General features: G+C 60.3%; 2 protein-coding genes across 3 annotated transcripts; one reads left to right on the top strand and one right to left on the bottom strand.

Annotated features, from left to right (window-relative positions):
• Positions 1-376: 376 nt before the first annotated feature.
• Positions 377-15341, bottom strand: LOC149861116 (SLAM family member 9-like). Of its 2 annotated transcripts, none has more exons than XM_090055980.1 (5): positions 15218-15341; positions 13942-14271; positions 13017-13277; positions 2798-3112; positions 377-1898 (listed from the first exon to the last, which is right to left on the bottom strand). In XM_090055980.1, the coding sequence occupies exons 1-5, from the start codon at positions 15273-15275 to the stop codon at positions 1762-1764; spliced, it is 1101 nt and encodes a 366-aa protein (XP_089912106.1). In that variant the 5' UTR covers positions 15276-15341; the 3' UTR covers positions 377-1761. The 2 variants fall into 2 exon arrangements, with proteins under 2 accessions (XP_089912106.1, XP_089912105.1); XM_090055979.1 differs by lacking the exon at positions 377-1898 and adding an exon at positions 2351-2686.
• An 80-nt stretch (positions 15342-15421) lies between these two features.
• LOC149861115 (natural killer cell receptor 2B4-like) lies at positions 15422-23909 on the top strand. Its single transcript, XM_090055983.1, has 4 exons — positions 15422-19528; positions 19861-20175; positions 20255-20542; positions 21807-23909. Exons 1-4 carry the CDS (start codon positions 19471-19473, stop codon positions 21941-21943), a joined length of 798 nt encoding a protein of 265 aa, XP_089912109.1. The 5' UTR covers positions 15422-19470; the 3' UTR covers positions 21944-23909.
• The last annotated feature ends 562 nt before the right edge of the window (positions 23910-24471 follow it).

Genomic DNA, 24471 nt, shown 5'->3' with positions numbered 1-24471 from the left:
TGTCCAGGGGGCTGCTCCAAGGCTGGAGACCCAACCCCACGGGTCTGCCAGGAAAATATGTCATATCCCAAGTCCAGTCGGCCAGATCAATTACAAATCTGTGAGTCACTGAAGACCCATATGTGGCCCTCCTACCTGCAAACATCCTCCACCCCCACCTGGGGCTTCAGATATTTCCAAATCCTTTAGCAGGCAACCCACCTGCAGGCCCCACAGGCCATGTCCAGCACCGAGCACCTGGGCTCCCCTGCTGCCGGCTCAGCCCCTGGCTCTGCCAGTGCCTCTGCCGTGCAGCCCTGACCTGGACCGGGCACCAAGCGCATCTCAGTGACGCTGTATTGGGACTTGTACCAGGTACAGATACACAGGTTTCCTAAATGAGAAGCAAATTTATTGAACCCTTTCACATACAACACTAAGGGAAAAATGAAGCATTTTCAGCAGTTGTACTTTTAGACCTGTAATTAGTCAAAAGCAAAAAACCAGACGCTCCCCACCCCAAGGTTGAACGGAGGCGACGTCACTGGACGGGCAGTCTGTGAGGGTTTGTCTGAGGTTCCCGACTCCTTCGTCTGAGTTCTGGATCTTGGACCAGTGACCGCATCGCTCAGGACTAGGTACAGAAGGGTCCGTGCCCTAATCTTTCTTGCATAGCTTGCAATTCTTAATACAGAAAATCAACGTAAGCCTTTCTCCTAGTCCAGATTAATAATTTTGCTTGCCTTTGCCAAATATGGCAACCTTCAACTGGGATCCTCTATTCTGAGGTGATGTTTGCATTCTTAGGTGGGGGTAGGGTTGCTCTTTTGTCCAGGCTATATTTATTCAATTTAGTAAGCCAACTTCCCAATGTGTTTTCAGGCAGGGACAGTATTTTCCCACCTGCTCCTTACACTGCATGCTTGTCTCGACCACAATCCAAGCAAAGCACGGAGCTTAAGCTAAGCCCAAAGCTCAAAGTCCAGGCATGAAGGCCTCTGGGTCCTGGGGGGCGCTGCTCCTGGGGCCAAGCCTGTGTAAAGCCTCCCCTGGGTGCCAGGGTCGGTGGCAGCAGGACGATCCCCTTGGCCCAGCAGTGGAGCCGTGCCCTGCCTGGGTGGGCGAGCAGGAGCAGGGGCAGGAGCAGGAGCAGGGGCCAGGCCGGGCACCGGGGTGGGTGCAGCACAGGCTTTCAAGGAGGGGCAGGAATTGCAGGGGCAGGCAGCAAGGCTTGTTGGGAGCTCCCCCCCGATGGGGCTGGGCTGGGTTTGCTGCAAATGGGAAATGGGGGGTGGTAGTGGAGGATGCTTGGGCATTAGCCCTGCCAGTGCAGAGCCTGCCTCCCCGGGACGTTGGCACCCACAGCGGTGGTGGCTGTATAAGCCCCGGGGGCCACGGTGCAACCTCATGGGGCTCTTGGAGAGCGGGGGCAGGACTGAACCTGGGGGTTCAGTCACAGACAGTGCGGAGGAGGGAAGGTTGGTTTCGAGGCTGCAGCTGCCCCCGGGACAGCGGTGTGGTGTCTTGCCCATGTCTGCAGGCCCTGAGCCCAGCCGGTTACTGCCCTGCAGCCTGGGGGCCGTGGTCTGTCGCCCGCGCCGGGCAGGGGAGGAGGCAGCGATGGGGTGGCACTTCTCCAGGGCGCCCGTGCCGCTTTAGGAACTGGTCTCCGACACGTGGAGTTGGACCCTGCAGCCCACCGGCTGCTTCTCCTCCGCGCTGCAGCCTCCCCTCGTCCTTCCCTCCCAGAGCAGAGCAGGGCTCGGGTGGGCTGGGCCCTGCTCAGTCCTGTTTCCGCTGCTTGCCAGCCATGATGTGCACCGCCACGGTCCCGGTGATCAGCGCCCCCAGCACCACCAGCAGGACGAGCCCCTTGGCCCGGCAGTAGGACAGTGATGAGGCCTGGGCAGACGTGTTTGCTGGGACAAGAGCAAGGCAGAGGGTCAGAGCCAGGGGGGAGTGACTGGTGCTGCCCCACGCTGTATGCCCTGTTTGCCACTTTTATCCGTGTTTATCCCCCAGTTCTGGGCACCGCACTTCAGGAGGGACGTGGCCGGGGGCAGCAGGGCAGGCCCGATGAGAGGCTACAGGACCTGAACCTGATCAGCCGCCACAAACAAAGGCTGAGGGGGGACCTGGTGGCTGTCTATAAACTTACTGGGGGGGACCAGCGGGAAATGGGAGAGACCTTGTTCCCCCGAGCATCTCCCGGAGTAACAAGGAACACCGGCCATAAGTTGTTAGAGAGTAGGTTCAGACTAGATATCAGCAGGCACTACCTCACAGTCAAGGGAAGTGGTGCTGGCTCCTTCCCTGGGGGGTCTTTAGGAGGAGGCTTTATGATTACTTACCCAGGGTCATTTGAGGCCAGTTTTCTCTCCTGCCCAGGGCAGGAGGTTGGACTACAAGACCTGCAAGGTCCCTTCTGACCCCACATCTATGAGTCTAGGAGAGCAATTCTGTGGGACCTGCATGCAATGCCTTCTCCCCACTTTCTTGGTCATGAAGTTTTAGAGAGACTCAGCAGTTCCCTCTGCCATGGAGTGATCAGGACCTCGTGTGTGAGCAATCACTTTCTGGGTCCAGATCATACAGCCCTGATATCTCTGTACTGAGTCAGCGGGACACTGGGGTGTCCCAGTGATCAGTGCCCCCAGCACCTGCAGCAGGACGTGCCCCTGGGCCTGGCAGTAGGGCAGTGATGAGGCTGGAACAGAGCAAGGCAGTGGGTCAGAGCTGGGGAGAGGGGTGGGTGCCCCGGGGGTTCAGCACAGGTGGAGGGGGCAGGGGAGTGGGAGAGCAGCACCCCGCAACTCACCAAGCACAAACAGCCGATAATAACTGGTGATTGCAGAGCTATCCCCCAGCGTCAGGTCCACGGTGTAGAGGCCGCTTTCTTTCTCCGTGACCGAGTTAATCTGCAGCGAGAGATTCCCAGGGTGGAAAGAGACTCTGTCACTGAAGGGCAGAAACGGACTGGTCAAGGTGCCGTTCTGATCGTGTCTGAGGATCCAGTAGTGCTCTGAATTGAATCTCACTTTCCAGTTGATTGCCACCCAGGACGACGGCCGTGTCTTGGGCTGCAGCTGAACCGTCTCCCCAACAGCAGCCGCCACTTCTACTTCTTGACAACCTGGGGGTGCAGAAGGGCAAGGGGGAGAGAAAAGTTTGCAGACTCGTCAGCTCAGAGGCAAGCTGTGTCTTGCATTTTCTGCAGAACAAGTCGAAAAGATGACTCCCCATGGAAGCTCCTACTACTTTATGATAACCCTCATCCTAGCCCAGGGCTGCCCTCTGCAAAGCATGGCACAGACACAGCTCCCAAAGACCATCTCTGCTCCAAAGACCCCCCTCTCCCGCGCCTGAGCTCACCCCAGGCTGCACCCAGGGGAAGAGCAGCCCCTTGTCACTCACCTCCAGCTTGGAGGAGCAGAAGGAGGGAGAGCAGGAGGGGGCCGAGAGCCCCCTCCATCCTGGCTGAGCTGCGCAGGGCAGGCGAGTGCAGACCAGGCGGTGCAGAGCAGGGTTATGTGGCCAGGCTGAAGAAGTCAGATGGAGAAATGATGAATAACAAGGAAGCAGGCTGACTTCTGCCTTGAGTGTTCAATCCTGCAGGTCCTGATAACCCCACGTGTGCAAGCAACCCTGCATAAAGCAGGGGAGAGGTGGCTCGAGTGGGGCTGGGCTGTGACTCTGTCATCCAGCAGCGGAGGACGTGTGAGAAGACGCCCAGGGCAGTGTGATGGGATGCTGGGTCCCCCTCTTTCAGCACGCTGAGGCCCTGATCCTGCTGGGGCTTGGCCAAACCTTGACCCAGTGGTGCCTTCTGCAGCATAGAAACCCACTCCCAACCCAGCCCCCTGGCATTTCCTCCTTGGCCCCTTTGTGGCTGCACAAAGAGGAAACGGGGAGAGAAGTGCAGTGATGGGGCAAAACTGCATGGATCAAATTGCTTTACTGGAGAGTCACTGCACAGGAATAGGGAATGGTGCTTCACCGCCCTCCACCCCTGCTGCAACTGGAGCCCACTGCTCCTTGTCCTGTCATCTGCCACCACTGAGATGAGTCCAGCTCCAGCCTGTTTGCAGCCCCCCGGCAGGGAGTTAAAGGCTGCTATTCAGTCCCCTCTCAATCTTCTCTCCTGCAGACTACATTAACCCAGTGCCCTCAGCCTCTTCTCACAAGTCATGTCCCCCAGCCCCCGAACCATTTTCATTGCCCTCTGCTGGACTCCCTCCAATTTGTCTACCTCCTTTCTCTAGTGGGAGGGCCAACTGGACACAGGACTCCAGATGTGGGCTCCCCAGTGCAGAGAAGAGGGAAAGGATCATTTTCTTCTATCTGCTGGCAACACTTCTACTATGGCATAAGCCGTCTTGGCAACAAGGGGACACTGCTGGATCATATCCATCTCCTTGTCCCCAGGTCCTTTTCTCCAGACGTGCTGCCCAGCCAGTCGGCCCCGGCCTGTCCCGCCACATGGGATTGCTCCGTCCTAAGTGCAGGACTTTGCACTTGTCCTTGTTGAACCTCATGGCACTCCTTTTGGCCCAGACCTCCAGTTTGTCTAGGTCACTCTGAATCCTAGCCCTGCCCTCCAGCGTATCTACTACTCCCCGCAGCTTGATGTCATCTGTGAGCTTGCTGAGGGTGTGCTGCAAAAGTCCAGAGCCAGTCCTGAAGGCCTCTGGGTCCCTACACAGCACCCTCCGGGGTCCTTGTTCCTGGGTCCAAGCCTGTGTAAAGCTTCCTACTGGGAGCCAGAGACGGTGTCTGTAGGAGCAGCAGGATGAGTCCCTTGGCCCAGCAGTAGGGCAGTGTCCCGCCTGGATGGAGGAGCAGGAGCAGGGGCCAGGCCGGCACCAGGGAGGGCTCATGCCCAGGGCAGGTGTCCAAAGAGGGACAGAAGGCCAGAGGCAGGTGGCAAGGCTGGCCCAGAGCTCCCCTTCTGCTGGGGCTGGGCTGAACTGGGCTCACGGCAATGGGAAATAGTGTGGGCGGACCTTGGGCACTAGCCCTGCCAGTGGAGAGCCTGGCACCAAAGGGACTTTGGCACAGGGAAGGCTGATGGCTGAGTGTGCCCTGAGGACTGTGGTTCAGACAGCAGGGCTCTCGGGGAGGGTGTGGGGAAGCAGAGGTCATGTGGTTCCCTCCGTTGGGGATGGTGCAGCTCAGGCTGCGTGTGACAGAGCCCACTTACACAGCTCTGGGCATCGCAGTCAATCGTGGGTTGGGGCAGCCCCTCTGCAGGGAGAGGAAAGGAACCGTACATGGGAGGGTACAGGTGTGAAGGGAAGAAAACAGCACCCTGCCGTCCTGCCAGCATCTCCCTGAGACACTACCAGAAGAGCAGAGTCCCTGAGACCACCAGGTGACAGAGCAGACAAGAAAAAGGCCTATGAGCCCCCTCTTGGGTGATGCTGGGTCCATGCAGGAGGCTCCTGAGGGTGGAAGACCCCTGCAGGGATATGTCCAGCATGAGATGCCCCTGAGGACTGATATTTCTATCCAGGCTCCTTGCTCACAAATATCCACACTCGTGAGCTCTTAGAGCAGAGGTGACGAGGGCGCCACACAACACGGCTTCACTCCGGCTGCAGCTGCAATGCTCAGAGCCGGGACCTGCAAAGTGCCTCCCGCTTCGCTGATGCGTGGATAAAGCAGAGACTGCTCCCCCAGACCGGGGGACAGAAACAGCCGTGCTAATCCTGCCTCTTCCAGAGAGTGAGATTTACATCCCTACCAGTGTATCCATCACTGTTCCTGTGCGCTTCCAGGACTTTTTACTAAATAGGCTATTGCATTTCAACTATAGGGGAGAGATTGCCTTGGAGGCTGGGTAGCCATGTCTAGCACCAAGCACCAGGACTTCCCTCAGCTCCAAGAGTCTGGCCTGGCCCCCTGCTCTGCTGGTGCCTCTCCCCTGCAGCCCGCAGCTCCCCCCACAGCCCCAGCCCTCCAGGGCTGCTGTTTGCCCACAGGTCTGGGCCATTCCTGGACAGGTCCCCTTGGGGCAGCACCTTCGGCACAGCCCTGGGAAGGGAGGCAAGGGGTGGCAGCTCTCAGGATGCAGGACTTGGTATCCCCATCCAGATCTGCTGGGCACATAGCACCAGGAACTGAAACAGCAGATAATGTGTGCTCGAGCCTCCGTGCCATGTGCTTGAAAAGGGAACCGGGAGGTCAGCCCTCATTTTCTGTGACTCTATAACCTCTACTGGCTGCACCTGGGGTAAATGCAGCCCCTTGGCACTTCCCCTGAGCTTGGAAATGCAGGAGGAGGCACAGCAGAAAGGGACAGAGAGCTTCCTCCATCACTGCATGCATGTGAAGGTTGTGCATGGAGTAGGGAGTGAGGCTGCAAGGAGCTGTGGTTACAAGCCAGGATGTATGTGAGGTACAGCCCCTTCTCAGCGGAGGCCTCTGCTCCTGCCCGGTTTGGTGATGGTGGGAGCATGCAGAGACTGGCTGAGAAGCATCCTCTGCGCTGCACACACTCTCACCGCAGCGGCCGTGTGCTTCCTGCCTCACGTTCCTTCTCCTCTGCAGTTGGGCCATACAGGGTGCAGAGCGAGACATGTGTGAAGCTGCAGAGGAGAAAAGCTCACGCTGATTTTGTCACCCCTTCTGCAGAAAAAATCAGCACAGAGACAGAGGTGGAGGTGGGAGCTGGGGGGAGCTGGAGGATGGAGATGGACACCCTGTGCCTGCAGCTGCACCGTCAGGTGAAGGGGAACACTGCCCTTGGCACCCATGGCATGAGAGCAACCCCGAGGGACCTTCCCTGCAACATCTTCTCCATGGGGCTTATTGCCGCTTCCTTGGTGAGGAAGTTTTAAGAGACTCAGCACCCCTGCTGCTTGTTGCACTTATAAAGAGGGTTTTTAAATCTAATATTTTAAGAAGGACACAACACAGAAAGGCTTGCTTTAATAACTACCAACAAGCTAGAAAACTAAATGACCTGTCTTTGGGTTTTTACAGCTAGCACCTGTGGCACCCACACACAGCAATCCAAGGCCTTAAATGGCTCTGTACAAATGCTCGTTGTATGGGGAATAAGCAGGAGAAACTCGCTCTCCAAATAGCCTGTTGAAACCCAGGCATAATAGGGCTCACAGAAACCTGGTGGGATTCGTCCCACCACTGGGTAGTTAACATTAGGGGCTACAGACTATCCAGGCGGGATGGAGCGGGGAGGAAAGGCCGGGGTGTGGCAATACACATCCTCCAGCAGCAGGATGGGGTCAGAGGAGGGGCAGGCTGAAGTGCTCTGGGTCAGGATACAGGGGCATTGTGGGGAAGGGACTTAACGGTGGGGGTCTACTACAGGCCTCCCACCCAAGGGGAAGAGCTGGACGGCGATTGTTCGGGTCAGGTTGCGGAGGCACTTAAGGCAAGGGATGTAGTCATCACGGGTGACCTAAACTACCCAGACATCTGCTGGGAGGAGCAGGCAGCCAGGTCTGAGCGCTCCCGGGGGTTCCTGGCTGAGATACAGGACCTCCACTTAACCCGGGAGGTGCAAGGTCCCGCCAGGGGGTCCTGACCACAGCTGACAACCTGGTAAGAGGGCTCCAGGTCCTCAACCACCTGGGCGATAGCCATCATCGCTCGCTGGAATTCACCATCCAGCGCAGGGCGCCAGGGGCCTGCAGCAAGGCGGTAGCCCTCGACTTTAAAAGGGCCAACTTCCACAACTTGAGGAGATTAGTGGGAGAGGCGCTGGGGTCCTCGAGAGCAGGGGAACTCAGTGCCCAAGATGGGTGGTCGTTCCTTAAGGAGACGATACTCAGGGCCCAAGGGGTGACATCCCAACAAGACGCAAGGGAGGCAAGCGTGCCCAAAAGCCCCCCTGGCTCACCAAAGCCATTCGTGAATGCCTGATTGCCAAAAAGGAGGCGTACACCCGGTGGAAGGGAGGGGCTATCACCAAAGAGCAGTATACCTCCACCGCTTGGGTCTCTTAGAAAAGTTAAGGCAGATACAGAGCTAGGGCTAGCGTCAAGGAGCAACGATAATAAAAAGTCCTTTTTGAAATATATAGGGAGGATGAAGAAGGCACCGGGTAATGTGGGGCCCCTGCAGGATATGCTTGGCAATCTGGTGGTTGCACCAGAAGAGAAAGCAGACCTCTTTAACACATTCTTCGCCTCTGTTTTCCTGTGCAGGGACCGGGACTCCCCGACCAGGATTATGGACGGACTTGGGAGAAACGCCGGCAGGCCTAACGTCGGGGAGGACCGAGTTAGAGAGCTTCTGGAGGGGTGGACGTGTTCAAATCAGCGGGTCCAGATGCTCTTCACCCCAGGGGGTTGAGAGAATTGGCAGGGGTTATTGCAGGGCCCCTGGCATGGCTTTATGAGCACTCGTGGTGCTCGGGCCAGGGGCCAGATGACTGGAAGAAAGCCAGCGTGGTCCCCATCTTCAAAAAAGGGAAGAGGGAGGACCCGGGCAACTATAGGCCCGTTAATCTGACTTCAATCCTCGGGAAACTCTTTGAGAAGTTAATCAAGGAGCACATCTGTGATGGGCCAGCAGCAGAGATGATGCTCAAGGGCAACCAGCACGGTTTCATTAGGGGCAGGTCCTGTCAGACCCACCTGATTGCCTTCTACAATCAGGTCACAAAAGTATTGGACGCAGGTGTTGTGGTAGATGTAGTCTTTCTGGACTTCACAAGGCCTTTGACACCGTCTCCCACCCCATTCTCATCAAAAAACTAGATTGCTGTAGCACTGATGCCTACACAGCCAGCTGGATTGCAGATTGGCCAAAGGGTCGTACTCAGAGGTGGACGGGTCATTTTCGACCTGGAGGGAAGTGGGCAGCGGAGTCCCGCCGGGCTCGGTCCTCAGGCCTGTGCTGTTCAATTTCTTTATTAGTGACTTGGACGATGGGGTAAAAAGCAGCCTGTTTAAATTTGATGATGATACCAAGATTTGGGGTGAGGTGGGCATGCTAGTAGGGAAGGACAGATTACAGCAGGACATGGAGAGATTACAGGGGTGGGCTAATGAAAATAGGATGGGTTTCAATACTGACAAGTGCGGGGTGCTGCACTTGGGCACTGGGAACCAGCAGCACACTTATATGATGGAAAACTCCCTTCTTGAGAGCGCAGTGGCAGAAAGAGATCTTGGAGTCATTATTGACTCCAAGATGAACATGGGCCGACAATGCGAGGACAGGGTCAGTAGGGCTAACCATACCTTGTCGTGCATCCACAGGTGCATCTCGAGCAGGGCCAAGGAGGTGATCCTCCCCCTCTATGCAGCACTGGTCAGGCCACAGCTGGAGTACTGCGTCCAGTTCTGGGTGCCGCACTCAGGAGGGATGTGGACAACATGGAGAGGGTCCAGAGGGCCACTCGCATGATCGGGGGCAGGAGGGCAGGCCCTAGGAGGAGAGGCTATGGGACCTGAACCTGTTCAGCATTCGCAGGAGAAGGCTGAGAGGGGACCCGGTGGCTATCTATCAACTCCTAGAGGGGACAAGCAGGGTTTGGGAGAGACCTTGTTCCCCCTAGTGCCCCCGGGGTAACAAGAAACAATGGCTGTAAGTTGTTAGAGGGGAGGTTTAGACTGGACATCCGAAGGCGCTACTTCACAGTCAGGGCGGCTAGGATCTGGAACCAACTTCCCAGGGAAGTGGTGCTGGCTCGTACCCCGGGGGTCTTTAAGAGGAAGCTTGACACCTACCTGGCTGGGGTCATTTGAGCCCGGTTTTCTCTCTGGCCCACGGCAGGGGGTCGGACTTGATGATCTACAAGGTAATCCGACCGTACTTCTATGAATCTGTGAGATCAACCCTGCAGGCCCTGCTCTGCAATGCCTTCTCCATGGGCCCTATTGCCACTTTCTTGGTCACGAAGCTTTAAGGCACTCAGCAGTTCCCTCTGCCAGGAAGCGATCAGGACCTGGTGTGTGGGCAAGCACTTGGTGGGGCCAGATGGACATCACACAGCCCTGAAATCTCTGCACCGAGCCAGCGGGACACTGGGGAACAGCTGGGCCTGGACCGACGAGGCTGCAGTAACAGCAGTCATCTGAGCTTGGCGTGTGCCAGGGAGGGGGAGGCAGGACATGCCCGCGTGGTGCCCTTGGGGGCTGGCAGAGGCTGTATAGCCATGCTGAGCCCACTTCCAGGAGGATCAGTCAGTGCCCATGGGGACACGGCCAAGGCTGGGGACCCCTGGCTTCATGTCCCTGGCTCTGGGGCAGCCCAGGCAGGGACATGGTGCTCCCAGCTCTGTGGATTCAAACCGGGGTGTCGCGGGGCGTGGGGGTGGGGGGCAAGCCCAGGGACCCAACCCCACTGCTCTGCCAGTCTCTCAGATGACCCACGCCAGGGTGGAGGGTGGTGCAGCTGGAGCGTCCTTAGTGCCGGGTGTAAGAAACCAGTCCATTGTTGTGCCGCCGCGCCCGCACACTGCCCCGTGCGTCGTATCCTTACGTCTCGGCATATCGCCGCCGACGGCCCTACCGGGCAATGGGCCCGTGCGGCCAGCGTGGAGTCATCGCGTGATTTCAAGTGATTGAGCGCGCCAGTAACTCCCGCACTTTTTAACTGCCGCACGCTTCAGATCAGGCCGTGAACACAACGCCTGAAGCTGATCGGGTGAAAGCGCACCGCGGGGCTGCGACGAGCATACACAGCGGTGGTTAACGCCGCTCGGGGAAATCCACCCAGCGTGCGACTTCCACACACCGCGGGGACCGGCCACCCCCGCGCCTCCCGCCATCGCAAACTCCCGGCGTGCCCCTTCCCCGGTGAGCGCCTCGAATCCTACGAGCAGTTCTGCTTCTCGGTAACTAGTGAACGGAAAACGAAGCGAAATCTTTCTAAGAAGTCTGCAGCCTGCATGAGCACCCATGTCACGAGTTTTGCCTGTCAGCAGCTCGGGGCGCCGGGCCCCAGGACCTCCCTGCACTGATTTCCTCCACAGCTAGCAGGCGGCACAGAAGGGGCCACCACCCCTGAAGCTGTCATCCCGCTGCGCCTGAACACAACCAGTGTCACCCGTGTCCCCAGTTTTGCTTGTCTGCAGCTTGAGATGCAATTTCCCAAAAACCCCTGCACCGATCTCCTTGAAATGGCAGATTCGTGGCCTCAGCAAGAGCTACCATTCCTGCAGTTGTCAGCCCATTGTGGTTTCACACAGTGGTCTCCAAACTTTCTTGACCGTGCACCCCTATCAGTAAAACATTTTTGAGCATGCACCCCCAGTATATGTATTAACCGGGCACACGTAAACTGCAATCGAAGTTCTAATATTTTCTTCCCGCACCCCCTTGGATCGACTTGTGCACTCCACTTTGGAGATCGTTGGTTTAACACCCACAGGTGACATCAGTTTTGCTTTCAGAAGTTTGAGGTGTAGTTTCCCAGAAGCCCCTGCATCTATCTCTGGGAAGCTTGGCCCACGTCATTCTCTCAGCAGAGGCTACAATCCCTGCAAGTTTCATCTGAATCAGCCTAAAGACAACAAAGTTGTAGATATTTCATTGATTTCCCATTATACCCTACGCCTGAATCTCCGAATCACCTAATCTTTTCTAAATTGATTCGGAGAGCCTATAGCTTCCAGCGATGCGATTCGTATTAGTAGATTCAGCCTGTGAATCATCTGAAACATCTCTCAACTTGAACTGTGATCCAAAGCTTTGGACAGCCCTAATGCTTGTCTCGACCACGATCCAAGCAAAGCACGAGGCTTGAGCTAAGCCCAAAGCTCAAAGTCCAGGCGTGAAGGCTTCTGGGTCCTGGGGGGCCCTGCTCCTGGGGCCAAGCCTGTCTAAAGTCTCCCCCGGGCGCCAGGGTCGGTGGCAGCAGGACGAGCCCCTTGGCCCAGCACTGGAGCCGTGCCCTGCCTGGGCGGGGGAGCAGGAGCAGGGGCAGGAGCAGGAGCAGGAGCAGGAGCAGGAGCCAGGCTGGGCACCGGGGTGGGTGCAGCGCAGGCTTTCAAGGAGGGGCAGGAATTGCGGGGGCAGGCAGCAAGGCTTGTTGGGAGCTCCCCCCGATAGGGCTGGGTTGGGTTTGTTGTAAATGGGAAATGGGGGGTGGTAGTGGGGGATGCTTGGGCATTAGCCCTGCCAGTGCAGAGCCTGCTTCCCCGGGACGTTGGCACCCACAGTGCTGATGGCTGAACAAGCCCCGGGGGCCACGGTGCAACCTCATGGGGCTCTTGAGGAGCGGGGGCAGGACTGACCCTGGGGGTTCAGACACAGACAGTGCGGAGGAGGGAAGGTCGGTTTTGAGGCTGCAGCTGCCCCCGGGACAGCGGTGTGGTGTCTTGCCCATGTCTGCGGGCCCTGAGCCCAGCCGGTTACTGCCCTGCAGCCTGGGGACCGTGGGCTGTCGCCCGCGCCGGGCAGGGGAGGAGGCAGCGATGGGGTGGCACTTCTCCAGCGCGCCCGTGCCGCTTTAGGAACTGGTCTCCGACACGCGGAGTTGGACCCTGCAGCCCACCGGCTGCTTCTCCTCCGCGCTGCAGCCTCCCCTCGTCCTTCCCTCCCGGAGCGGAGCAGGGCTGGGGTGGGCTGGGCCCTGCTCAGTCCGGTTTCCGCTGCTTGCCAGCCATGATGTGCACCGCCACGGTCCCGGTGATCAGCGCCCCCAGCACCACCAGCAGGACGAGCCCCTTGGCCCGGCAGTAGGACAGCGATGAGGCCTGGGCAGACATGTATGCTGGAACTAGATTAAGGCAGAGGGTCAGAGCCAGGGGGGAGTGACTGGTGCTGCCCCATGCTGTTTGCCCTGCGGGGCAGCAGGGATAGGGCCAGCCCCTGGGGTCCCTCTAGGGTCTGGAGGAGCCCTGCAGGGAGCTCCAGGGCTGAGTACTCCCTGCACAGAGATGGTGCATGTGCTCCCTGGGTAGCAGGGTCAGAGCCAATCTGCAGGGGAGGGTTTTGTGGGGGAGAGCGGTGCAGCATCTGCCCAGAGTCAGGTGCCTTGTGGCCCCCCAACACCCTGCACCCCGAGGCCCATTCTCCCCAGGTGCGGGCCGCGTGGCGCCGCCCCACAGGGCATGTTACCTGCACAAAGGGCCTTGACCGAGGCCGTCGTGGAGTTGTTGCTGGCGGGGTTGTGCGCTGTGCATGTGACGTTTATCAGAGGATCTGGGTGAGAGATGACCACGGTGGATCCTTGAGCGGTCGTACTGGGGGGCTGTGGGGGGCTCCAGCTGTAGGTCACCTTGCTGCCTCCGCTGGGGATGGTGCAGCTCAGGGTGGTGTTACAGAGCCCATTCGCACAGCTCTGGGCATCGCAGCGAATCCTGGGCTGGGGCAGCCGCTCTGCAGGGAGCGGGAAGGAACCGAAATGGGAGGATACAGGTGTGAATTGAAGAAAACAGCACCCTGCCGTCCTGCCAGCATCTCCCTGAGTCACTCCCGGGAGAGCAGCGTCCCCGAGAGCACCAGGCGACAGAGCAGACAGGAGCAAGGCCTCTCAGCACCCCCCGCGATGCCGGATGGGCCCTGTGGGAGCCCCTGGGGGTGCTAGACCCCTGCAGGGATGTGTCCGGCGTGAGATGCCCGAGGACTGAGATTTCTATGCGGGGCTCCTTGCTCAGAGATAGCCACGCTCGGGAGCCCTTGGATCGGAGGTGACAAGGGCGCTGCACACCGCGCGTTCACTCCGGCCGCGGCTGCAAGGCTCAGAGCCCGGGTCTGCCCGGTGCCCCGCGCGGCTGAGGTGCGCGCGGCAGAGACCGCTCCCGGAGCGGGCACAAGCACGAGCTCGTCCTGCCCCTCCGCAGAGCGGGGTTCACATCCCTGCCGGGGTATCCCCCCATCCCTGGGCCCGCCCAGACAGGTAGCATAACTAGGCCGCTGCATTTCAGCCCTAGGGGAGAGAGACACGGAGACTCCGCCGGCAAAGACCGTTTCACTCTGACACCGTCAGGTTACCTTTGGGAGAGATAAAAAAGCAAACACAGGAACAAAAACCAGCACTCACCGTAGACCCGCAGGGTGAAGAACCGGGTGAACTGGCTTTTATCCGTGTGGATGATAGCTGTGTAGGACCCCGCGTCCTCCGGGCTCAGGGCCGCGATGAGCAGCGAGACGCCGTCGGTGAGGACACGCAGGCGGCCCCTGTAGCGCCTGTCTGACACAACCACTCCCGAGGGGGCTCCTGGTGCCACAATTGCTAGAGTCCCTGTGCCAAACCTCCAGCCAACGTTATCCAGCGTCTCCCCCGCCGGGATCTCGAGAGCAAACGTGACCTCGTCCCCTGAGGTCCGGACCAGCTCCGCGGGGGCGGCGTCTGCGCCTGCGCCGGCCCGTCCTGCACTTGCCGGGGACAGCGCGGGCTGAGGGCGGCGGAGCGGGACCCGGCCCCGGCACTGCTCCAGCCTGCGCAATGCCCCGCCCACTGCCCCGCCCCGGCATTGCCCCGCCCATTGCCCCGCCCCTCCCCCGGCATTGCCCCGCCCATTGCCTCGCCCCCAGTCATTGCCTCGCCCGGAGCGGCAGGGGGCGGCGGGCCCCGGATCCAGGGCGTGGCTTGGACGGCGGCTGCGGGGCGGCGGCGGGACGGAGCCGGTGCCCGCCCGGGGCTGCCGGGGCCCAGCGGGCCGGGGCGGCGGCGGGAAGGACGCGGGCGGCCGCGGCCCCGGGAGCGGCCCCAGCCGGGACACGGGTGCGAGCCGCGGGGCCGGGGCCGGGTCTGAGCCCGCCTGGGCAGGGACACGACGGGGGGGCTGGAGCGGGGCCCGGGTCCTCCTCGCCCCTGGCGCCGGGCCCGGCCGGTTCCCGCTGCGCAGCCGGGGCCGGCTCGTGTCGGGCAGCCCGGAGCCGCCTCCCGCTTCCCCCGGCCGAGACCAGGGCCCGGAGCCGCCTCCCTCCCCGGCGGCTCCCACCGGGCGGCCCGAGGCCGGAGCCCCGGCCCAGCAGTGTGCCAGGCCCGGAGGAGCCGGGGCGGGATGGAGGCCGGGGCAGCTAGAGCATCCTCGGGGTCGCTCGGCCCCTTCCCCTGGTTTCATTCGGGCCAGGCTCACGACCGAGCCGAGGCAGCCGCGTCTTGCCTTTTCTACAGAACAAGCAGAAACGATGCATGCCCTGGGCGCTCCTGCCGCTTTATGATAACCCTCGTCCTAGCCCAGGGCTGCCCTCTGCAAAGCAGGGCACAAACACAGCTCCCACAGACAGTCTCTGCTCCCAAGACCCCCCTCTCCCGTGCCTGAGCTTGCCCCAGGCTGCCCCCGGGGCAAGAACAGCCCCTTGTCACTCACCTCCAGCTTGGAGGAGCAGAAGGAGGGAGAGCAGGAGGGGGCCGAGAGCCCCCTCCATCCCGGCTGAGCTGCGCAGGGCAGGCGAGTGCAGACCAGGCGGTGCAGAGCAAGGCTAGGTGGCCAGGCTGAACCAGTCAGATTGAGAAATGATGAATAAAGAGGAAGCAGGCTGACTTCCCCCCCCCCCGAGGATTGAATCCTGGATGTGCTGAGCACCCCACGAGTGGAAGCAACCCTGCGTAAAGCAGGGGAAACTTGAGCCTTCCCTGTGCCAATGCCCCTGTGTGCCAGGGTCTCCGCTGGCAGGGCTAGTACCCGAGGTCGCCCCACACTATTCCCCCTTTGCTGTGAGCCCAGCCCAGCCCCGGCAGAAGGGAGCTCCTGGTTAGTCTTGGCACCTGCCCCTGCCCTTCTGTCCCTCCTCGGACACCTGCCCTGGGGATGTGCCCTCCCAGGTGCCCGGCCTGGGCCCTGCTCCTGCATCCAGGCAGGGCACTGCCCCACTGCTGGGCCCGGGGGCTGGGGCTGCTGCTCCTGCAGAGACCGGCCCTGGCCCCAGGGGCAGGCTGTACACAGCCTCGGACCCAGGAGGAAGCACCCCCTAGGGTGCTGTGTTGGGACCCAGAGGCCTTCAAGCCTGGGTCTTGACTTTTGTGTTTAGCTTAAGCAGTGTGCTTAGCTCGAACTGTGGTCGACATAAGCAAAGAGAAGCAGCCGGTATCAGGGGTGGTACGGCTTCAGGGATGATGCTCAAGGGCAACCGGCACGGTTTCATTAGGGGCAGGTCATGTCAGACCAACCTGATTGCCTTTTATGATCAGGTCACAAAGGCAATGGATGCAGATGTCGCCGTGGACGTAGTCTTTCTAGACTTCAGTAAGGCCTTTGACACCGTCTCCCACCCCATGCTCATTAAAACACTAGGCAACTGTGGCATTGATGCCTACCCAGCCAGATGGATGGCAGATTGGCTGAAGGGTCTCACCCAGAGGGTGGTGGTGGACGGGTCATTTTCAACCTGGGGAGAAGTGGGCAGCGGAGTCCCCCAGGGCTCGGTTCTTGGGCCTGCGCTGTTCAATTCCTTCATCAGCAATTTGGACGACGGGGTGCAATGCAACCTGTTTAAATTTGCTGATGATACCAAAATTTGGGGTGAGGTGAGCACGCTAGTAGGGAGGGAAAGACTGCAGCAAAATCTGGATAGGTTACAGGAGTGGGTTGACATAAACAGGATGCGTTTCAATACTGGCAAGTGCAGGGTGCTGCACCTGGGCAGTAGTAACCAGCAGCACACTTATAAGCTGGGAAACTCACTTCTTGAGAGCACGGAGGCAGAAAGGATCTGAACATGGGCCGACAATGCGAGGTCTCGGTTGGCAGGACTAATAGGACCCTGTCATGCATCCACAGGTGCATCTCAAGTAGAGCCAGGGAGGTGATCCTCCCCCTCTATGCAACACTGGTCAGGCCGCAGCTGGAGTACTGCGTCCAGTTCTGGGCGCCGCACTCCAGGAGGGATGTGGACAGCATGGAGAGGGTCCAGAGGAGGCCACTGGCATGATCTGGGGACTGCAGGGCAGACCCTACATTGAAAGACTGCGGGACCTAAACTTGTTCAGCCTTCACAAGAGAAGGCTGAGCGGGGGCCTGGTGACTGTCTATAAACTCACTGGGGGGGACCAGAAGGGTTTAGGGGAGGCACTGTTTCCCCTAGCGTCCCCCTGGCATGACAAGGAACAACGGACACAAATTATTAGAGAGTAGGTTTAGATTAGACAGCTGCAAGAACTACTTCACAGTCAGGGCGGCTAGGAGCTGGAACCAACTTCCCAGGGAAGTGGTGCTGGCCCCTATCCTGGGGGTTTTTAAGAAGAGGCTTGATGCCTACCTGGCTGGAGTCATTTGAGTCCACACTTTTCTCCCGCCCGGGGTGGGGGGTCGGACTTGAAGATCTACAAGGTCCTTCCCACCCGACTTGTATGATTCTATGTATCAAGATCCGTGCCCCAGGCAGTCTGGGGCTGGTTTTGTTCAATGTCTTCATCATTGGCCAGGAGGATTGGATGCAGCGCACCCTCACCGGGTTTGCAGATGACACCAAGCTGGGGGGGAGTAGTAGATACACTGGAGGGCAGGGCTAGGATTCAGAGTGACCTAGACACATTGGAGGACTGGGTCAAGAGGAGTCCCATGAGGTTCAGCAAGGACAAGTGCAAAGTCCTGCACTTAGGACGGAGCAATCCCATGCTTCGGTACAGGCGGGGGTCTGGCGGGCCAGTAGGAGGTGCTCCCGCATTGAGCCTCCCACCTCACTGCGCCCGTCCACGTCTGGACTCCACGTGTCTCTCCAGGGGCACCTAAGCCCGGGCAGACCTGCTCTCGAGCCCCACCACAGAGTCCGGGGGTAACGTGCTGCCATCACCCCGAGAAGGGACTGACTCGGTCCTGTGTACTCGGGGAAACACAGGCCTAATAGTCCTACGGGCACTCGACCCAGTACAGGCACTTGGGGCACTTCCCCAAGTCAGGGGCCAAAAAGGAAAGTCCCTCTTAGTCCGCAGACCTAAGGGGCCTCTTAGGCATAATTTAGACCCACCCTGCAATAAGTCTCCTACACCGGTCACAAAGGAGAGCTGTATTGCTCCTGACAGGGTGAGGTAGAACAGGGAAAGAGGTAGAGCACTATCAGGGATGACCATTAAGCAAAACAGCGTGCCTGAGGTAGCCTTTTGATGCGCAAATGCCTCACTGGGAGCTGACTAGCTCTCTAGAAACACTTACAGGTATCGTGCAGAATATGGTAGTGATCTGGCTCGGAGATTTCCACAGAGAGCGTTTCAGATGGATCTGACTCTCTCTCGGTGTCCTGAGGCTTGTGCCATGCTGGAAAAATGGCTTCTCGTCCCCTTCTTCTTGGGCCAGGCCCTTACATCGCCTGTCTGACCTCAGCAGCCCAGTCTCATAGGAGCCAGCAGTGTTGGCAACTAGCCAACCAATTTGAAAAGCATCACTGGTGAACTGGGCAGGTGAGCAGGGGCTTTTCCCTCCTCCCCACTCAGGCGACCAGAGGGACCACAGCCTCGGCACCAGGCTTTTGTCATGGAGGCAGGAAGGAAAATGCCCGCTCCCTCAGGAATTCGTCCCCAGTGTCTCAAGCTGGCAGGGCCAGATTCCTGGGGAGGGACATAGATGGCGGCATTTCTGCCACAGGGGCCAACTAGCTGGGCACCAGCTATGCAGAAAAGGACCTGGGGACAAGAAGATGGATATGAGCCGGCGGTGTGCCCTATGTGCCAAGACAGCTAATGCCATACTGGGCTGCATTAGTAGAAGTGTTGCCAGCAGTGGGCCTGGATGGGGGGAATTTGGACATCTCGTGGCTGGTACGCATCTCATCCTCACTGTACTGGCAGGCACGAGCAGTGGCACTATGACGTAAGATCAGCCCCTGGATCCTTGTATGTCTCATGCATCGGGTGTGATCAGTGCCCCCCTGGCACTGGCCGACCTGGCCCGGGGGCCGTCATGCAGGTAACAACAGGAATAGCCTGTACTGCACCAGCTCAGCGCAGGAAGCTCTTGGCTATGCCGGGGCTGAGGCTGGCTCCTGTCCCAGCATGGAGCGGAGCGAGGGAGAGGGGAAGGGTGGGCAGCCCCATGGACCCTGGCTGAGCTGCCTGGGGATGGCAGTATTAACCCCCCTGCCCTCCGTTAACCGCTCCCATCGCCCAACCTGCCCCCTTCCTTATTCCTGGGCAGTGAATCTCCAATAAAGAAATCTGCTCCACAAGGTTTCACTCTGTCACTGCACTTCTCTGCCAGTTCCCCCTTTGTGCAACCACGAAAGAGGCAGGAGGAAGTGGCAGCGGGCTGGGTTCTGGGGGGGAGTTTCCACGCTGCACGTGGCACTGCTGAATCAGGGTTTGGCCAAGCCCCAGCACCGTCAGGGCCTGAGGGTGCTGGAAGGGAGACCCAGCATCCCGTCACACTGCCCTGGGCCTCTTCTCACACGTCCTCTGCTGCTGGGCTATGGAGCCGCAGCCCAGCCCCGCTCGAGCCAACTTTCCCCTTTTTATGCAGCATTGCTTGCACTCGTGGGGTGCTCAGGACCTGCAGGATTGAGCACTCAAGGGGGACGTCAGCCTGCTTCCTCTTTGTTCATCATTTCTCAATCTGATTTCTTCAGCCGGGCCATATAGTCTTGCTCTGCACCGCCTGGTCTGCACTCGCCTGTCCTGCGCAGCCCAGCCGGGATGAAGGGGGCTCTCGGCCCCCTCCTGCTCTCCCTCCTTCTGCTCCTCCAAGCTGGAGGTGAGTGACAAGGGGCTGCTCTTGCCCCGGGTGCAGCCTGGGGCGAGCTCAGGCACGGGAGAGGGGGGTCTTGGGAGCAGAGACTGTCTGTGGGAGCTGTGTTTGTGCCCTGCTTTGCAGAGGGCAGCCCTGGGCTAGGACGAGGGTTATCATAAAGCGGCAGGAGCATCCAGGGCGATGCTTCGTTTCTACTTGTTCTGTAGAAAAGGCAAGACACGGCTTGCCTCTAAGTGCCCTTTGCACTGGAGAGAAGTGTGCGGCAGCCAGTTTTTCCCAAAGGAGCTGAGGAGTCTGCGAACCCTTCTCTCCCCCTTGCCCTTCTGCACCCCCAGGTTGTCAAGAAGTAAAAGTGGTGGCTGCTGTTGGGGACACGGTTCAGCTGCAGCCCGAGACACGGCCGCCGTCCTGGGTGGAAGTCAACTGGAACGTGAAACTGCCTTTAGAGCCCTACTGGATCCTCAGGCACAAAGAGAACAGCACCTTGCCCAATACATTACTGCCCTTTGGTGACAGAGTCTCTTTCCACCCTGGGAATCTCTCGCTGCAGATTAACTCCGTCACGGAGAAAGAAAGCGGCCTCTACACCATGGACCTGAAGCTGGGGGATGGCTCTGCAATCACCAGTAATTTTCAGCTGGTTGTGCTTGGTGAGTTTGGGGGTGCCGCCTCCCCCCCGTGTTCACCCCCGGGGCACCCAGCCCCTCTCACTGGGACTTTTGCTTCCAGACCGTGTCCGGCAGCCCAAGATCAAGGCATCTACTACCCAGGAGCATGGACGCTGCTACATTACCCTGAACTGCTCGGTGCCCAGAGATGCCTGGGTCACCTACAGCTGGTCTCGGGGTGTATCTTCAAATCCAGCCCCAGAGGACCATCAGCTCCCAGAGGATGTACCCGATCTGCAGCTGGAGATCACTAAAAGCGGCAGCGACACCTTCTATCACTGCAAAGTCAGCAATCCCGTCAGCTGGGCCGTGGCCAGCATCGATGCCGAACCGCTGTGCAACTCCGAAGGTAAGTGCCCCCTTTGCACCAGACACGTGAGGGGGGACAGGGATGTTTAGCATCTTCCTGGGTCCTGCGGAGCTGGTTCGTGAGCCTGGCCTGAATGAAACCAGGGGAAGGGGCCGAGCGACCCCGAGGATGCTCTAGCTGCCCCGGCCTCCATCCCGCCCCGGCTCCTCCGGGACCTGGCACACTGCTGGGCCGGGGCTCCGGCCTCGGGCCGCCCGGTGGGAGCCGCCGGGGAGGGAGGCGGCTCCGGGCTGCCCGACAGGAGCCGAGAGCAGCGTCCCCGGCGCCGCCGCCGCCGCCCCGCAGCCGCCGGGCAGGCCGTGGCCGGGATCCGGGCCCCGCGCCGCTCCGGGCGCTGCGGCGGGGGGGGGGGGGCCACGACTCCGGCAGGGCGAGCCCCGCAGCGGCGGGGGGGGCGGGGCGGGGCGGGGGGGGGGCAATGCCCGTGTCCCGGGGCGCCGACTCCCCCCGCGCTGTTCCCGGCCGGGTGCCGCGCGGCCCCGCGGAGCGGGTCGGGAGCCCGGGGCACGGTCACGGTTGGTCTCGGGATCCCGGCCGGGAGCCGTGAGGTAACGCTGCCTGGAGGATCGGCAAGGACAGGCTGGGAGCGGTGCTCCCGGGAGACGCCCGAGTGCCCTTGTCACAGACAGGCGCTACAGGGGCCGCCTGCGTGTCCCCCCCGACCGCCTCCCGCTGCTCATCGCGGCCCTGAGGCCGGAGGACGCGGGGTCCTACACAGCTGAAGGCACACATGCATAGAGGGGGGGTCGGGAGCGAGCTTGCAGATCTCCGAGTCCGACCCCTGCCCTGAGAAAACGGCCTCCAATGACCCCGGCTAGGTAGGCATCAAGCCTCCTCTTACAGACCCCCAGGGTAGGAGCCAGCACCACTTCCCTTGACTGAAGCGGTGCCTGCTCATGTGTAGTCTGAAGCGACTGTCTAACAATCTTTGGCCATTATTCCTTGTTAGTCGGGGACCTGCTCGGGCGAAAAAGGTCTCTCCCATTCCCCGCTGGTCCCCCCCAGTAAGTTTACAGACAGCCACCAGGTCCCCCCTCAGCCTTTGTTTGTGGCGGCTGAACAGGTTCAGGTCCTGTAGCCCCTCGTCGGGCCTGCCCTGCTGCCCCCGGCCACGTCCCTCCTGAAGTGCGGTGCCCAGAGCTGGGGGATAAACACGGATAAAAGTGGCAAACAGGGCAAACAGCGCGGGGCAGCACCAGTCACTCCCCCCTGGCTCTGACCCTCTGCCTTGCTCTTGTCCCAGCATACATGTCTGCCCAGGCCTCATCGCTGTCCTACTGCCGGGCCAAGGGGCTCGTCCTGCTGGTGGTGCTGGGGGCGCTGATCACCGGGACCGTGGCGGTGCACATCATGGCTGGCAAGCAGCCGAAACAGGACTGAGCAGGGCCCAGCCCACCCCAGCCCTGCTCCGCTCCGGGAGGGAAGGACGAGGGGAGGCTGCAGCGCAGAGGAGAAGCAGCCGGTGGGCTGCAGGGTCCAACTCCGCGTGTCGGAGACCAGTTCCTAAAGCGGCACGGGCGCCCTGGAGAAGTGCCACCCCATCGCTGCCTCCTCCCCTGGCCGGCGCGGGCGACAGCCCACGGCCCCCAGGCTGCAGGGCAGTAACCGGCTGGGCTCAGGGCCCGCAGACATGGGCAAGACACCACACCGCTGTCCGGGGGGCAGCTGCAGCCTCGAAACCGACCTTCCCTCCTCCGCACTGTCTGTGTCTGAACCCCCAGGGTCAGTCCTGCCCTCGCTCCCCAAGAGCCCCATGAGGTTGCCCCGTGGCCCCCGGGACTTGTTCAGCCATCAGCACTGTGGGTGCCAACATCCCGGGGAAGCAGGCTCTGCACTGGCAGGGCTAATGCCCAAGCATCCCCCACTACCACCCCCCATTTCCCATTTGCAGCAAACCCAGCCCAGCCCCATCGGGGGGAGCTCCCAACAAGCCTTGCTGCCTGCCCCCGCAATTCCTGCCCCTCCTTGAAAGCCTGTGCTGCATCCACCCCGGTGCCCGGCCTGGCCCCTGCTCCTGCTCCTGCTCCTGCCCCTGCTCCTGCTCGCCCACCCAGGCAGGGCACGGCTCCACTGTTGGGCCAAGGGGGTCGTCCTGCTGCCACTGGCCCTGGCACCCGGGGGAGGCTTTACACAGGATTGGCCCCAGGAGCAGGGCCCCGCATGGCAGTGGCAACATTTATGCGTGCATGTGGGTGCATGTGCACCCCCTGAGCGTGGCAGTGCACCCCCAACTGCCGGCGGCACCTTGGGGCGGTCTGTGACCACCGCTGCCTGCTGCCGACAGTGCTGGCGGTGGCTGCAGGTGGTCGGTGGCCCCTGGTGGGTGCTCGCCCCCCCCCAGCAGCAGCAGCATCTGTGGGAGCTCCCCACTGGCAGCAGCCAAGCTCCCGACACTCCCCCGCTGCCAGCGCAGCCGTGCCCCCACCCCCCCGCTGCCGGGGGCACTGCTGTTCATGCCCGATGCAGCACATGAACTGGTCCAAAGGGGCTGCCGGGGTCCCCTGATGTTTAGTCAGGTGTCTGTACAATGCTGCCTCCCTCGCCATCAGACTGAGCTCTGCCAGCTCTTGGCACAGCTGCTTTACCTTGTGTGTGGGCAGAGCCACAGGAGCAGGTGGGTGGTCTCTGCTGCCCCTCGGCAGATCCCCCTGGGGAAGCTGGCTCGAGTCCCGCTCTGCGTCTCCACACCCCCACTGGGACTGGTGGTGTGCTATTAGCCAGGGGCCTCCAGGCCGGGTTTTGAACTTGGTGCTTAGCTTAAGCTTTGTGCTTAGCTTGAATTGTGGTCGAGACAAGCATGTAGTGAAAGGAGCTGGTGGAAAAATACTGTCCCTGCCTGAAAACACATTGGGAAGTTGGCTTACTAAATTGAATAAATATAGCCTGGACAAAAGAGCAACCCTACCCCCACCTAAGAATGCAAACATCACCTCAGAATAGAGGATCCCAGTTGAAGGTCGCCATATTTGGCAAAGGCAAGCAAAATTATTAATCTGGACTAGGAGAAAGGCTTAAGTTGATTTTCTGTATTAAGAAATGCAAGCTGGTATGTAAGAAAGATTAGGGCACGGACCCTTCTGTACCTAGTCCTGAGCGATGCGGTCACTGGTCCAAGATCCAGAACTCAGACGAAGGAGTCGGGAACCTCGGACAAACCCTCACAGACTGCCCGTCCAGTGACGTCGCCTCCGTTCAACCTTGGGGTGGGGAGCGTTTGTTTTTTGCTTTTGACTAATTACAGGTCTAAAAGTGCAACTGCTGAAAATGCTTCATTTTCCCCTTAGTGTTGTATGTGACAGGGTTCAATAAACTTGCTTCTCATTTAGGAAACCCGTGTATCTGTACCTGGTACAAGTCCCAGTACAGCATCACTGGATGCAACAGTCCCCGCCATGCACTCGTGTCACCCGGGGCACTGCTGTCCCTGCGTCCAGACCAGTTCGGAGTAGAGGGGACTGATGCTGTCCCCAGGAGGAGGACGGCCCCAGCCTCAAGCTCCTCCTACCCCTGCCTGGTACTCAGACAGCAGTTGCCAGTCCTGGGGACCCCCCAGCAGAGCCCGGCCTAGTGCCAGCAGGGTGGGCACTACATCGCTGCCTGGCACAGCCCCAGGGCCCTCAGCCGGCATCCCCGCCCCTGCCTAACCCCTGCCTCCCTGCCCCCAGCTCAGCAGCAATGCCCCCGGCACCCAGCCGTGCCCACCTCTGTCCAGGCTGCACTGCCCGGTGCCTCCTGTGGCAACCCCTGGGGGCACCGGCTGCCTTGTCCGTCCTCCGTCCCCTGGACACGGCTGCTCTGGCTGAGACGCGCTCGGTGCCCGGTCCAGGCCGAGGCTGCAGGGCAGAGGCACCAGAAGAGCCGGGGGCCATCCCGGGCCCTTGGAGCCGGGCGCTGGGCCGGCAGCAGGG

The sequence above is a fragment of the Crocodylus siamensis genome, chromosome 6 (assembly GCF_052110815.1).
Source record: "Crocodylus siamensis isolate JL-2025a chromosome 6, ASM5211081v1, whole genome shotgun sequence".
NCBI lineage: Eukaryota > Metazoa > Chordata > Crocodylia > Crocodylidae > Crocodylus > Crocodylus siamensis.
Note: the sequence above shows the minus strand (reverse complement) of the source record. Positions and strands in the feature narration are given on the sequence as shown.